This window comes from Pteropus alecto, unplaced genomic scaffold (genome assembly GCF_000325575.1).
Source record: "Pteropus alecto unplaced genomic scaffold, ASM32557v1 scaffold45, whole genome shotgun sequence".
In the NCBI taxonomy this organism is placed as follows: Eukaryota; Metazoa; Chordata; class Mammalia; order Chiroptera; family Pteropodidae; genus Pteropus; species Pteropus alecto.
In genome coordinates this window covers 20,329,532-20,343,715 of record NW_006442491.1, presented here as the reverse complement: position 1 = coordinate 20,343,715, position 14,184 = coordinate 20,329,532, and the positions used below count along the sequence as shown (strand labels likewise).

Here is a 14,184-nt window from a genome sequence, read left to right as displayed (position 1 = left end):
CCTGCAGCGCCTGCCTCGGGCCCCTGCGACCCCGACTTGCTGCTCTTCGCCACGCCGCAGGCGCCCCGGCCCACACCCAGCGCGCCGCGCCCGGCGCTCGGCCGCCCGCCGGTACAGACATCAGGGACACTTGACCGAGTGCGCTGCCTAGACCCCCACGCAGACCCGGGGTGGGGGGCTTATTTGGGACGGGGGAGGGGTGGGCTGAGGCGCCGGGGCTGGGCGGTGCCGAGCCTGAGTGGGCCTCCGGGCCCCGCCCCAGGGTGCCGGGTGACCTCGGGCCAGTCCCTGTTTGCTCAGCTTCCATACCAGAGCCGGTCAAACTCAGAAATAATAATGGCCCACGTGTATTCAGCTGGAGCTACCTGCATGCCAGGACGCTGGCCCACTTCAGGCCAGCTAAAACTTAAAACTATACTGTGAGCACGATGTTGTCACTGTCCATCTGAACTGAGGCCCAGAGAGGGGAAGTGACTTGCCCTTGGTCACACGGCTGCAAATGGTGGGATTAGAGTTTGAACTGAGGCCTTCTGGCTTCAGACCAGAACTTTTTGGCTGGGTAGTGGGTATCGTTTCTTGGAGGAGAAGTGGGGCATCCTGGGGCCAGACCGTTGATGAGCCATTGAGGAGGCTCTCCTTCCTGCCTCGATACTCCACTGCCAGGTGCAGGCCTGGGCCTCTGGGCCTCTGGAGACAGGGCTCCTGGCTGGGAGGCCTTCTCTGCAGGGGCGGGGTGGCTGGGCCAGCTGCTGATCCCCTCCCTCTGCCTGTCCTTCCATCTGCCACCCTCCACCCTCCCAGGCCCTGGTTGCCATGGAACCTCATTAATCAGGCAGGCAGACCCCTGGGGCCCTGTGCAAGTACTGAGTATGCTAGGCCTCTGGGAGGTGGAGAGGAAGCCCCCAGTGTCAGGAAGAAGTCTTGATAAAGTGCTCCCTGAGCAGCAAGAGGCTAAAGATTGATTCAGATTGGGGGACCCAGAAGAGGTGGCTGAATTAAATGGGGAGAAAGGAATAGAGGCCTGGAGCTTGGACCTATGGGCTGCAGGACAGGGTGGAGAGACCAGTTCGACTGGTGCAGCCTGTGGGTGTAGGTGGGGCAGAGGCAAGCAGGCAGGGACTCCTTAAGCGAGACTGGGGTCTCAGTGGGGTCTTGGAACAAGTAGGGTGAGGCAGGCAGGGCCCAGGGCAAGGGTGTGGAAGCTGCCCAACTATTGATGGGGGCCTAGGTAGCAGCTGGTCCCTGAGGCAGCCCCTAACCCTCTTGGCCCCTTGCCTAGTACTGCCTTCCTTCCGGAATCACGGAGATGCTAATAATAATAATAATAGCGGCACCATTGTTTTGAGACTGTTTTGTTTGTCAAGCTCTAAGCCAAGCACTTTACCCAATTAACTGTTAACCCTCTCAACAACCTTCCCCTTTTACAGATAGGGAAGCTGAGGCCTAGAAATGTTAGAACCTTCCCTGTCATTCAGCTAGTGAGTGGTGGGACCAATCCAAATTCCCTGATTGGTTAACAGTGGGATGCCTTGCCTGCTGGAGATGTTAAGAGTGTGAAGGAAACTCAGGGGCCCTTCCCCATCAGTGATGTTGGTGGGGGTGCTCTCCTTTCTTGTCTCCTGTACCCCAGTGGCCACCCCTGTGGGTACCAGCTTGGGGCCTGAACAAGTGTCCTCCATTTAGTTGACTTGACAAGTAAGTACTCAGCAAGCCCTGGGCTTTGGGTCCCGCCCTTAGGGAGCTGAACTCCAGGCTCAAAAGGACTGGGCCAAGGAAGCACGCCCTCTGCTCCACCCCCAGTTGTGTCGGGTAGCCTCAGTGGGCCTGAGCGTTCCACTCATTCAACGGTTGTTGAGTTAGCACCATGAGGTACTAGGCACAGGCAAGAAAGGGGCCTCTGTCCTCACAGTACTTAAGGGTTAGTAGGCATTTTCTGCCGGTGGACAGGGTTGGGAGCTGGCACCATCCTGGAGCTGAAGTCCAGAAAAATGTACCCAGCTTTTGCTCTCTAACACCCCACTCCCCAATTCTTGTACCTGTGGGTATCCACTGGTCATATGATCTGTGGCTTCCATGGATCTGCTCTGGCATTTGGGACATTCATTGAAACAAGCTACAGACTCAGCTTCTACACCAGTGAGTATTCATTGAGCGCCTTCTGCATATAAGGCTCTGCAATTCATCCATTCCTCCTAGCCCTTCTGTCTACCTTTACTCTGTTGTCATGGCTGTTAAAAAACAAAATATACATAGACAAAGTTATGAGACTAAAAAGTTGAAGAGGGCAGGATCCCAGTTCCATCCATTTATCCTTCTGTTTTCTTTTCCTAAGCCTTTTTGTTTTAGGTGGTAATGACAAGTTCTTTTTTCTAAAGCTTTGAAAATTGAAGTTTTTCTTTTATTTCCATCTTCAAACAGTGCACCATCCACACTTTACAGATAAGGCAACAATCCCTCATGGTCCTCCCCTTCATCCATGGGTTTCCCCTGAAATGCATCCTATAATAACAGTAACTAAACCAGAGAAGAAACTTTATGAGCTTTTTTTTAGTCCAAAAATGGGTTATATAAATGCATTGCCCTAAAACAATTTTTTTCTTGTCAGTGTCTTTGAGAGGATTCTGTGTCAGCCTGTGTCCTTGACAATCGAGTGGTATCCCAGGGTCTGGATGAACCATAGTTTCTGTACCCCCTCCCATGGATGAGGATTTGAGTCATGCAGATTTTTTTCACCAGTGTTCTGTGTGTCTTCACCCCTGCCTTTTGGGACCCCTGTGCCAGGATTTCTCGAGAGTGTTGGCAGAAATGGACATCCATCTACTTGAGCCCTTGTTTTAGTGTGTGGCGTTGACCTGTCTCCAGGGTTAGCAGGGGCCTGGCTTCTGGGCTAGGCTCTCAGGAAGCAGGACCTGTGGTGGATATTAACATGGGCTCTGTGCCAGCCTATTAGGGTTCAGCTCGTGCTTCCGCCTCTCACTGTGTGACCTCTGAGGTGGAGGTTATGACAGCATCTGCTGAAAGGTCTAGTTAGAGGGTTTGATGAGTGAATGCAGCTGAAGCAGTTACTTAGCAGTGCTCAGTACACAGGAAACACCCAGCATGTGTTAGCTTTTCTATCTCTGGGACACCCAAGGGAATCCATGGATGTGTGTACGTGAGGGAGTGTCTGGGTCCATCAGCATGTGGGGAAGTTCATTCTGCAAACATTTAACCCCAAACCCAGTGCCTGCCTCCGAGGGGCTCCCTGGCTTCTCGATGAGACAAACACATCTGCAGAAATTTGCGGTGAGAGACAATGTGGGAAAAGGTTGTGTTTGAGGTAGTTCAGAGGGAGGAGAGGTGCAGTCTCTATTGCAGGATCAGACAGATTTAAGTGATGGATAAAGTGCCTGCTCACAGAGGTGGAAGAAGCAGGTATGAGGGTAGAAAGGAGGGAGGCATGGACTAAGGCTTGGAGGCACAGGTTTGTGAAGAGACATGTCTCAGCAGAAGTTCATGTGGAGAAGCAGTGACAGATGATACCAAAGTGGAGGGAGACAGATGGAGGCAGGGAGACCAGTGGGGAGATGGCTGAATGGTCCAGATGGGAGGTAGTAGTGGCTTTGGTGACGGGATTTCTTGGCAAGTAGATACGATGAGGTCAGCGGCAGGGCTAAACGAGGTTCCTGTTGGTGGGGAATAGAGGAAGGCAAATCTGGGTTTGGGTGCATTTGAGATGCCTGTGTGAGACTTTCAGGGCATCCTGGGCAGGAATCTTGGCTCTTCCATTTCCTAGCTCTATGACCTTGGGCGTGTCTGGGTTTCAGTTGCTTTAAAAATCTGCAAAATGGGGCCATTGTGTTGCTAGTCCATAGGATGGAATAAACTATATACAAAGCACATGGTGAGCATCAGCTGCCGCCATGTTCACAGATAGTCAGAAACCAGAGAGAGGTGGTGACTTGTCCAAGGGACCTGTATCTGAATGGTTTAAAGCAAACATTTATTATCACACAGTTTCTGTGGGTCAGGAATTTAGGGGAGGCTAAGCTGGGTGCTTCTGGTTCAGGGTCTGTTCTGAGGCTGCAGCCAAAATGTTGGTCTGGCTATAGTCATCAGAAGGCAGGACTAGGGTTTGAGAATTCGTTTCTAAACTCACTCATGTTGCTGTTGTGAGGAGGCCTCAGTTCCTTGCCACTTGGGCTTGTCCTTGCTACTTGAGGTCCTGCATGACATGGCAGATGGCTCCCCCCAGAGTAAGTGATCCAAAATAGCAAGGAGGAAGCTCCACTGGCTCTGACCCAGTCTCAGAAGTAACAAACACACTGTCACTTTCATCACACTCAGTTCATTAGAAGCAAGTTACCAGATCTGGCCCATATTTAAGAGGAGGAGAATTAGGCTTCATGTTTTGAAAGGAGGCATATCAAAAATATTAGACATTTTGAAAGCGCTATAAGCCCCCAGGTAGGTAGTGGTGGAGCTGGGACTTGACCTAGGGTCTTCTGCCTTCTAGCTGAGTGTTTCACCCTGTGTGGTAGGATTGTGTCCCCTAGGATCTTTTTCTCACACACATAGGTGTCCCAGTAGAAAAACAGATGGGGCGGCCCAGGAGCCTCGCCAGGTCTCTTGTATCCTGTTTCTGAGTATTCTCCCATTGTTTTTGCCATAGGTGAAGAGAAGACTGGACCTGGAAACTGACCATCAATACCTGGCTGAGAGCAGTGGGCCAGCTCGGGGCAGAGGCCGCCACCCAGGAAAAGGTACCCATGTAGCTCAGGCTGCAGCAGGCCCCTTGCTTGGGCCTAGGTCGAGAATATGGACAGATAAACATGCTTGCAACCAAGCTGTGGTCTGTCAGGCCTGGGTCTGAGCCAGGCCTCTGGGGGCCCTGAGGGGCAGCTGGAGTGGATGCCTGACATGGGGTGGGGAGTTCCCCAGCTGGAAGAGGAGTGCTGTGGGAGGCAGGCAGCCTCCCTGCTTGGCCTCGCCAGGAGGAGCTATCTGCCCACCGCATCCTCATCCTACCCTGCATTGCCAGGGAGGCCAGCCCAGCTGGGGTTGGGTGTAGTGCTTATTGGTTCTGCTCTGCCTGCCACCCCCAGGTGTAAAATCCCCAGGGGAGAAGTCACGCTATGAGACATCGCTGAATCTGACCACCAAACGCTTCCTGGAGCTGCTGAGCCGCTCAGCTGATGGCGTTGTTGACCTGAACTGGGCAGCTGAGGTACTGAAGGTGCAGAAACGGCGCATCTACGACATCACCAATGTCCTCGAGGGCATCCAGCTCATCGCCAAGAAGTCCAAGAATCACATCCAGTGGCTGTAGGTACCCGCCAAACAGGAGGGTAGGGAGAGGCGCAGGCCGGGCCAGCCCGAAGGAGCCACATCTCCACCTTATAACTGAAACCAAGGCTTAGGGAGGAGAGTTATCTTTGCTGAGGTGACAGATGCAGGAAAGTACATAAATCTTGCATATCCAGCTCACTGCAACTTTACATATTTCTTCACCTGTATAACCACCATCTGGATCAAGATAAAGAACGTTTCCAACACCCCAGAAAGTTCTCTCGTGACCTTCCCAGTTGTTGCCAAGCCCTTATACCATCAGGTTACAATTGTTCCGGCTTCTGTTGCCATAAATGAGATGGTCTAACATAGCTATTTTAGTGTTGTTAATTTTTTGTAGTATATCTTTTTTGTTTGTTTGTTTTAGTTTTAAGTGTACAATACATTGGTTAGACATTTATATAGTTTACAAAATGATCTCCCTGATTGCTCTTTCTCTCCTCGGGCTCTCTACCTAGCCATTCCATGAATACTAACTGCATTCCCTATGTTGTGCTCCCCATCCCCGTAATCATCTATCAACTACTAATTTGTAGTTCTTTAACCCTTCACCCCATTCTCCCAGCCCCCCAACCTCCCTCCTCTCTGGCTGTCACCAGATTGTCCTCTATATTTGTGAGTCTGTTTTTGATGTTCTTGTTGATTCTGGCTTTATTCTTTCCTTCTCAGCTCTTTCCTTGGTCATCCTACTTCTCCTTGCATATCTTTTTTAGTTTAGTTTTCGATAGATCATTTCATTCTGCATCTTTGCACTTGACAATGTGTCTTAGAAGTGCTTCCGCGTCTGTACGCCTAATGTATTCACTCCCTTTTATACAACTGGGTGGTATTCCATGGCACGTCTGTCATTGTTTACTTACCCAGCTCCCTCTGAGGGACAGGTGGGTATTTATAGACATTCAGGCCTGACTTTAAACCCATGCCAGTCTGAGTTGGAGCTCAGCTTCAGCCCCCAGCTGTTTCCCAGCCGAGGAGCTAGACCCAGAGGGGGCAAGGGCTTACCTGAGTCTCACAGAACAGAGGCAACAGCAGACTGAGCAGAGGGACCAGGAGCTGCTAACCCTCCCTGCACCTCCCCTCAGAGGCAGCCATGCAGCAGTGGGGATTGGTGGGCGGCTTGAAGGACTGACCCAGGATCTCCAGCAACTGCAGGAGGACGAACGACACCTGGACCACCTGATCCACATCTGTACCACGCAACTGCGGCTGCTCTCTGAGGACACCGACAGCCAGCGATATCCTTGGACTTCGTGGAGGGCAGGCCTGGTGGGCTGGGGCCCCCCCAGGTGGGACTAGAGAGGCTGCCCCAGGCCCTGAATTCAGGAGAGGGCTCTGGCTTTGAATTCAAGTCCTAGCTCAGCGTTTACTCACTGTGTGACACTGGACAAGTTATTTAACCTCTCTGAGCCTCAGCTTCATCTGTAAAAAAGGGAAAAAAAACCCAATTCCAGAATTGCACAGATTAAAACAAGGAAAGCTAGTACCAGCAATAATAAACATTTTGTACAATGATTCAGTACACGGTACATGGTTGTAGCTTCAGGGTTAGATATATACGTTTTTGTCTTCCATTCACAAAAATATTTATTTTAAAATAAGCTTTTTTTTTTTTTTACACTGAATACCCAAATTATGTTTATAAATTTTGAAGACAACCACTAATTGACACCAAGATTGTGGGTCAGAATAAATTCTCAGCACCAGGCCTAGAGTTCTGTTAAGTAATTTACATGAAATTATTGCCAGCGGCCATCATTACCTTGGGGTTAGATGGGTAGAGTGGTCTTATTCTGGAAATTGAGGCTCAGGAGCATGAGATAGGCATAAGCCCCAACTATGTGCCAGGCCCTAGTGAGGGGATGGAGAGGACTGGAGAGAGTAGTAAGCGGAGGCTCTTCCTTAGCTGTCTGGGTGGGTGGCCCCGGAGGTCAAAGGTTATATGGTCCTTGACTCTACCAACCCTGGCCTACGTGACCTGCCAGGACCTTCGTAGCATTGCAGACCCTGCAGAGCAGATGGTCATGGTGATCAAGGCCCCTCCTGAGACCCAGCTTCAAGCCGTGGACTCCTCAGAGGTGAGACATGGGATCCCAGGCCTGACCAGGATAGGTTGGGCTGGGATGGTGGTCAGCTGATCCTCAGTTTACCCTGCTTGCTGCCTCCACCCAGACCTTTCAGATCTCCCTTAAGAGCAAACAAGGCCCCATCGATGTTTTCCTGTGCCCTGAGGAGAGTGCGGGCGGGGCCAGCCCTGGGAAGACCCCATCCCAGGGGGCAGCTTCTGGGGAGGAGGACAGGGCAGCTGACTTTGCCACCACAGTGCCACCACCATCATCTCCCCCATCATCCCCTGCCACGGATCCCAGCCAGTCCCTGCTCAGCCTGGAGCAAGGTGGGTGAAGGTGGGTGGATGGGGTGGGACAGGGTCCCTCTCCCAGCTGGGTAGGCAGGCATGACAGCCCCATCTGCCATCCTTGCCGGGGGTGTCCCTGGCCTGTGATGCTCCCCATCTCTCCAGAACCTCTGCTTTCCCGGATGGGTAGCCTGCGGGCCCCTGTGGATGAGGACCGCCTTTCCCCGCTGGTGGCAGCCGACTCACTGCTGGAGCAAGTGCGGGAGGACTTCTCTGGCCTTCTCCCTGAGGAGTTCATCAGCCTATCTCCCCCCCATGGGGCCCTTGACTACCACTTTGGCCTTGAGGAGGGCGAGGGCATCAGAGACCTCTTTGACTGTGACTTTGGGGACCTCACCCCTCTGGATTTCTGACAGGGCTTAGGGGGACCAGGGCCTCCTGAGATGCCCACCCACTCTCTGCAGCCCTGGAGCCCCCTTCCCCTGGCCGTCCTCCCTGCCTGATTAGAAATGTTTAATTTATACCCCTCTCCCCTACCTCCAGAAGCTTCTAGCTCTGGAGTCTGGCTACTGCCAAGAGCTGAGCAAGCCAGGAAGGAAAGGATTGTTTGTGGTGTGTATGTGCATGCACCTAGCACCCAGTGTGTTTACACAGGGTGAGTGGTGTGTGAGTGTGTGTGTGTGCGCGCATGTACCGGGGAATGAAGGTGAACACATCTGAGCGTGCACTGAAAACGCCCCAGTGTGTCCACGTGTGTATGCATGAGTCCATGTGTGTGCATGGTGGGGGCTCTAACTGCACTTTTGGTCTCCTTGCTCCAGGGGCCCCATGAGGCCCAGGGTGGCCACCTGCCCCCAGAATTGCTGCGTGCTGACCAGGCCAGGTGGTGCAGCCTTGGCCTGCTTGTTTGCAGGACAGTGAGAGCACTTCTGTCGTCTTAAAAGGTTTTTCTGATCGAAGCTTTAATGGAGCGTTATTTATTTATCAAGGCCTCTTTGGCAAGCCTGGGGCACCAGCAAAGGGTAGGAGGGACGTAGGGCTGATGTCCCAACTCCTTATACCCCTGAGCAAGGGCAGGTGTCCCTGAGCTGTTCTTTGCCTCACTCCGGAGGAGCTGAGGGCTGAGTGGTTTATTTATTGGGAAAGTGAGGGAGGGAGACAGACTGACTGACTGACAGCCATGGGTGGATGAAGCGGGGGTGGTCCCTCCCCAGGGGGTTACTGCAGGGCTCCGGCAGCCCCCCAGGATGGATGTGAGATGGGAGAGGTGAGTGGGGGACCTTCACTGATGGTGGCTGGGTGGGTGAAGGGCCTTCCCCCAGCCCAGATCACAGGGGTCCCTCCTCTGGCATTTGAAGGTGCCCCCCCCTCCACCCCACTTCTTGCTCTGCCCCACCCTCAAATCTGCACTTTGATTTGCCTTCCTTACAGCTCTGTTCCCTCTTGCTTTGGTTTTAATAAATATTTGGATGGTGTTTGGGCCAGGTTTTGGGACTATGTACTGGGAACAAATCTAGGGGTGGGAGAGGTCAAGATTGCTGGGAAAATGCCTGGTCTCTACTTCCCTTCTCCCCCTTCCTGTTTGGTTTCATTTCATTTGAGCCTCACAGCCCCAAGGAAGGCTTCATCACCATTTTTGTCCTAACTTAGAAACTGATCCAATAAAATAATATGTGAACTCCCCTCCTTTCTCCAGCCCCAGAGAGGCCACTCCGATCAGGTTGCTATGTTCCTTCCAGATGTTTCTGGGCATTTGTAAACATGCAACACATAATTACAACTGACCAAGTCTCTCAGGATCTTTCAGTTTCTGGAGATGTGTGTTCCTTCATGGGGCTCTCAGGGTCTGTTGAAGGAGACTCAAAATCAGGGGGTAAGGGATGTTGAGCTGAAAGCTGTAAGATAAGAATTAACCGAGTAAGAAAATGGGAATGTACCAAACAGAAGGCAGTATAGGCGAAGGCCCCGGGACAGGAGGGAGCAAGGCACAGTACCTGAGAGAAACCAGTACAGCTGGAGTCCTGAGGTGAGGGCCAGAGGGGAGAGTTCAGTCTTGGGCTTTTATTCAGGAAGCAAGGACTCATTGGTGAGTCTGGGGAGGGATGTTTTGTATTTTAAAAGCTTCCTCTGGCTTCTGTATGAAGGATGGGTTGAAGAGGGGGCCGGAATGGCAGAGGGGAGGGTGGACTTGGAAGCAGACCACAGCGATCTGTTTATGTTCAACAAACCCTTAGGTGGGCCATGAGTCAGTGCCCATTTAAATCCCTTTATAGTCGGAATCCCCTTCGTAATCCTATGGCACATCTATTATCCCCATTTTGCAAAAAAGATACAGACCCTCAGGTGTAGTCACCTGCAGGTTTTGCCCACAAGGTATCACTCTGTAGTGCTCTCTGACTGTAGTACTCCCAAGCTGACAGGTCATTTACTCAGCCAGTCCTTGGAAATGACTTGTGTGTGGTTCCTCTGGGAGGCTCTGGTGGTGACACCACGGAGGGACTTGGTGTCGAGTAGCTTCCATTGTGCGGCTCATCCACTTACAGGCTGGAACTTGCTCCCCTTTTCCAGACAGGGAAACAGGTCCCCAAGAGGCTCTCGCAGGGGTCTTGCAGAGTGCGCAAGCTTTGACAAGCTGCCTCCAAAAGCTGGGCTTGGAGGTGCATCGGAGGCCAGTCTGAACAGGGGGTGGAGCCTCGGGGGCGGGGACCTGAGCGTGCGCACGGCGCCAATGGGCGGGCGGCCCCTTCAGTCCCCTCAAGTCCCTGGCGGCGGCGCCCAGAGTCCGGATCTTCATCCCAGCCAGAGTCGAGCGTGTGGCGACACCATGACATGCACGGGGCTGCTCACTGTGTGCTTGATCCGGCCGCCCTCGCCCCGACCCCCTGTGCCGGTCGCTGGGCCCTCTGGACACGCGCTCTTCCAGGATGTGAGTGGGGAGCAGTCGGGGCGTCAGCCCTCCGGCCCTGGGGATTATCAGTCTCGCAGGTCTTATCCCTGTCTCTCCTTGTCCCTCACCCCCGCCCCTCACCCAGTCTGTGTCTCTCTCAACTGTTTTTCCCCATGTCCATCAGTGTCTCTCCCTCTAGGTCTGTTTGGGGCCCAGTCTGTGTCTCATTTTCTCTGACCCTGCTGTCTGTTTCCATGTCCCTTTATCTCACTGCCTTTGTAACCTGTTCTCTGTCTTTCACTCTTTCTTTCTCTTACCTTATCTCTGATTCAGTAGCACTGCTCCTGTTACCCCATCCCCGAACCCAATCCATGTGTGTGCCTGGTGGGTGGGGGCTGTTAACACTAGATCACAGGAACGTTCATGGTACCCCTCTGTGGCAGCCCCAGGCTGGGCTGATCCAAGCAGGGGGCCTGGAAGAATAAGACCCAGTGCTGACCCCAAGGTCCCTTAGACCTGACCCAGGGACTGTGGGGCCCTGAAGGTGGTCAGGGTTGCCCACAGTCATTCTCCGTATAACCCTCCCGTAGGTGCAGGTGGCCCTGCAGCCCCCATGGGCACCAGTGTGGACCACTCTGGCTAGGCCTCAGTCACTGTTCTGAGCCCCTTCCCCACCTTTCACCCCAATGCTTAGTCCTTACCTGGCCCTCTCATGCCCCCGCTCCCAGAGGTCCCTGCCAGTGGGAAAAGCTATACTCCTACCCCCTCCTCACTGCCCCCAGTGACTCAGCGTGTTGACCACAGCCTTCCTGGTTGGAAGGAACCTGACCCTCCTGTTTCCCAGATGGAAAAAACAAGGCCTAAGGTGTTAGGGGTCTATCTGAGATCACACGTGGAGGCAGGGGCACACCGAATGTGGCCCCAGGTGTTCTCATTCCCAGCTTAGTACCCCCACCTCAGTATCTCCATCTGCCCTAACCAGGCCGTACAGGGCTGCTAGGCGACCTCAAGCCACTGGTAGACCTCCGAATCAGACTTCTGGCTAGTAGGATTCATCCCTGAACCTCACCAACCCTGAGACAACAGCTAGCAGAGAGGGGCATTCAGAACCTGGATGATAGGGGCTCTCTGTCCAGGCTTTGGCCTGCTCCTTGCCAGGGCTCCTGGTTTCATTTTTGCTGGGCTGCTTTGGGCAATCTGGGAGTCTCTGGTCCCTGGGAGAGACAGGATCATATCTTGACTTTGTTCCTCTGTTTATCTGCCTCTGTTGCTCTTCACCTCTGCTTCTCCATAAATACAGTCAGTCCTCCCTTGCTTTCTACCACCCTCACTCCTCATTGCATGCACACACACATATTCACATACGCACACACGCATATTCACATACGCATACACACACATTGAGTTGGCCTCATAGGAAGCCCCAGCCCTGGAAGGGCTAACCCCAGCCTGCTCCCCCACGTGCTAGTGAGAAAACTAAGGCACTAACGAATAAGTAGCCACTGCCTGCATGTCAGGGTCTTCACCAAGCACACAGGGAAACTGACCAAAGTGGGCAGAATCTGAGATGGACCATGGCCACATAGCAGAGGGCTCCGAATCAGACTTGAGGGCTCAGGTCTGGGACGGCTGCCCAAGATCCTCCGGCCGCATCTTGGCTCATTCCCCTGCCTTCCACAAGCTAGGACGATGCCAAGGACTGATGCATCAGATAGAACTTGTGATGGACTCTAGGTGTGGGGGTACAGGGAGCTGGCCTGGAACACCCCCCATGAGGCCAGGCCCTGCAGGAGAAGTCAGCAAGCCGTGGGACCTGCTGTGTGCTCTTCCTGTGCCCCCCTTGTTGGAAAAGTTCCTGCAGGGCCGAGCTGGGTAGGGGGTTGGGACCAGGCTGGGCAGGAAGAAAGGCAAGGTTGGGGGCAGGCTGGCCAGCTGGAGCCCTGTTGAGTTGGGTGGGGGCCTCTTGCCTTTCCAGGCCCCACTCAGCTCCCATCCATGACCCTTTGTTTTCTAGGTTTTCCGCAGAGCAGACAAGAATGGTGAGTTTGGCTTCCCTGAGAGGTGAAACAGGTTGCCTGAGGTCACATAGCCTTTAAGTGGTGGGCTTTGTATCCAGGTCTGTGTGATGCTTGGCTCCAGGTTAGCTGTGTTAGGGGCTGGGAAGGATGGGCTAATGGAGATGAGGCCCTGTGGGGGGGTTTACTCTTAGATTTTTAGAGGGCTCAGTAACTCCACATGATTAACCATCTGAACCCAGGGAGGGTTGGGGCAGGATAAAGCTGGCTTCAGGGAATCAGCTCTTCTGTCCTGGGTGCTGCGCAGTCTCAGACCTTGAAAGCTAAAGCAGGAGCCGCTAGGGGACCCCAAGAGCAAGTTGCTGCCCATAGATGACCCAGGGCAGGCCCCTCTACCATGATCAGCCAGTTGAGGGTCTGAGCTGAGGTGGCCAGTCAGCCTTGACCCATTTTCATCTGGGGTCTTCGGACCCTTTTGTGCTTCAGCCTACTTGAGACAGGATCATGTCCCCCACCCCTTGGCCCTTCTCCCTGGGTCTCTTCAAATTGGTAGACACTATGTGTCCCAACACATTGATCAGGACACATGGTCTCATTTGGATCAGAGCATTTTGTCCACTTTCCTTGCCCTATCTGCTTAGAGACCTTACAGGTCAGATACCCAGTATCTTTGGCCATCCCTCTCAGTGCTCTCAGTCTCTGCTGCATGCCCCCTGTGACAGGAAGGGCATTCTCTCTGGAGCCAGCCTGCTGCTTATAGAGGCCCCAACCCTTAAGAAGGTCTCATCTGCCTTCCTATGGCTTCTCTATGAAGGGCCTGGGTTTATAGCACCAAGGTCCCTAACACCCTGGGGCCAGGCTGGTCAGTATGTGAAGCAGAGGCTTGGCCCCCAAGTCCAAGTGATGTCTAGGCCCTGCCATGATTTGGCTGTATCCCAGGCTGTTCTTCATTTATTTCTTTATTTAGCAAACATTTATTGAGTCCTACCCAATACCACTTGTGTACTGCCCTGTCCCTTGTCTGCCTGCAAAATGGGCCATGTTGCCTTAAGTGGGCACCTCTAGGGGCCCTAATCTTTTTTTCCCCAACAGCCAGGCCCCCCACCAAGATCAGAATCCCATTCCATCTGGCTAAGTGGTTGTAAGATGCTGTGAGGCTTTCAGGGGCCCTGGACCTGCAGGCAGGGGTGCAGCCAGAGGTCAGGTATGCCAACTCTGCTCCATGTTCCCCCTAGATGATGGTAAGCTTTCATTTGAGGAATTCCAGAATTACTTTGCTGATGGGGTCCTCAGCCCCAGGGAGCTGCAGGAGCTGTTCAGTGGCATTGATGGGCATTCTACTGAGTGAGTACGAGAGGGGAATGGAAGAGCCATGGTTGGATGTGAGGCCAGGTTGTCTCGACCCCACTGTGTCCCCTGCTGCTTTAGTTTCTTATGAAGAATGAGGGGGTGGTGGTGGTAGGGAGAGGGGCGCCAGGGCTTGGTGCCAACTTTTACTCACCCACTCACCGCCTCCCTGTCTCTAGCTCTGCCAATTGTACTTCTTTCAGCTGAGACCCCAAAATAGCCAGGCCTGAGTCACCACCCATGGTTCAGCCCAC

General features: G+C 53.2%; 2 protein-coding genes across 4 annotated transcripts in view; both read left to right on the top strand.

Annotated features, from left to right (window-relative positions):
* Window positions 1-9,158, top strand: part of E2F1 (E2F transcription factor 1) — a 19,075-nt gene extending 9,917 nt beyond the window's left edge. Inside the window, exons 4-10 of the mRNA XM_015596890.1 lie at window positions 4-111; window positions 4,652-4,742; window positions 5,085-5,304; window positions 6,411-6,563; window positions 7,289-7,403; window positions 7,498-7,720; window positions 7,847-9,158. Of these exons, the coding sequence (XP_015452376.1) occupies window positions 4-111; window positions 4,652-4,742; window positions 5,085-5,304; window positions 6,411-6,563; window positions 7,289-7,403; window positions 7,498-7,720; window positions 7,847-8,094 (1,158 nt within the window). The 3' untranslated portion in view covers window positions 8,095-9,158. The remainder of the gene's footprint in view (window positions 1-3; window positions 112-4,651; window positions 4,743-5,084; window positions 5,305-6,410; window positions 6,564-7,288; window positions 7,404-7,497; window positions 7,721-7,846) is intronic.
* Window positions 9,159-9,348: 190 nt separating this feature from the next.
* The window catches only part of NECAB3 (N-terminal EF-hand calcium binding protein 3), a 16,968-nt gene continuing 12,132 nt past the window's right edge, over window positions 9,349-14,184 (top strand). For all 3 annotated transcript variants that reach the window (XR_003043105.1, XM_025039790.1, XM_006921727.3), the window contains exons 1-3: window positions 9,349-10,607; window positions 12,583-12,607; window positions 13,819-13,927. Coding sequence is in view for 2 of the 3 variants with exons in the window: in XM_025039790.1 (XP_024895558.1) it covers window positions 10,128-10,607; window positions 12,583-12,607; window positions 13,819-13,927 (614 nt within the window). In the remaining variant the exon portion in view is untranslated. The remainder of the gene's footprint in view (window positions 10,608-12,582; window positions 12,608-13,818; window positions 13,928-14,184) is intronic.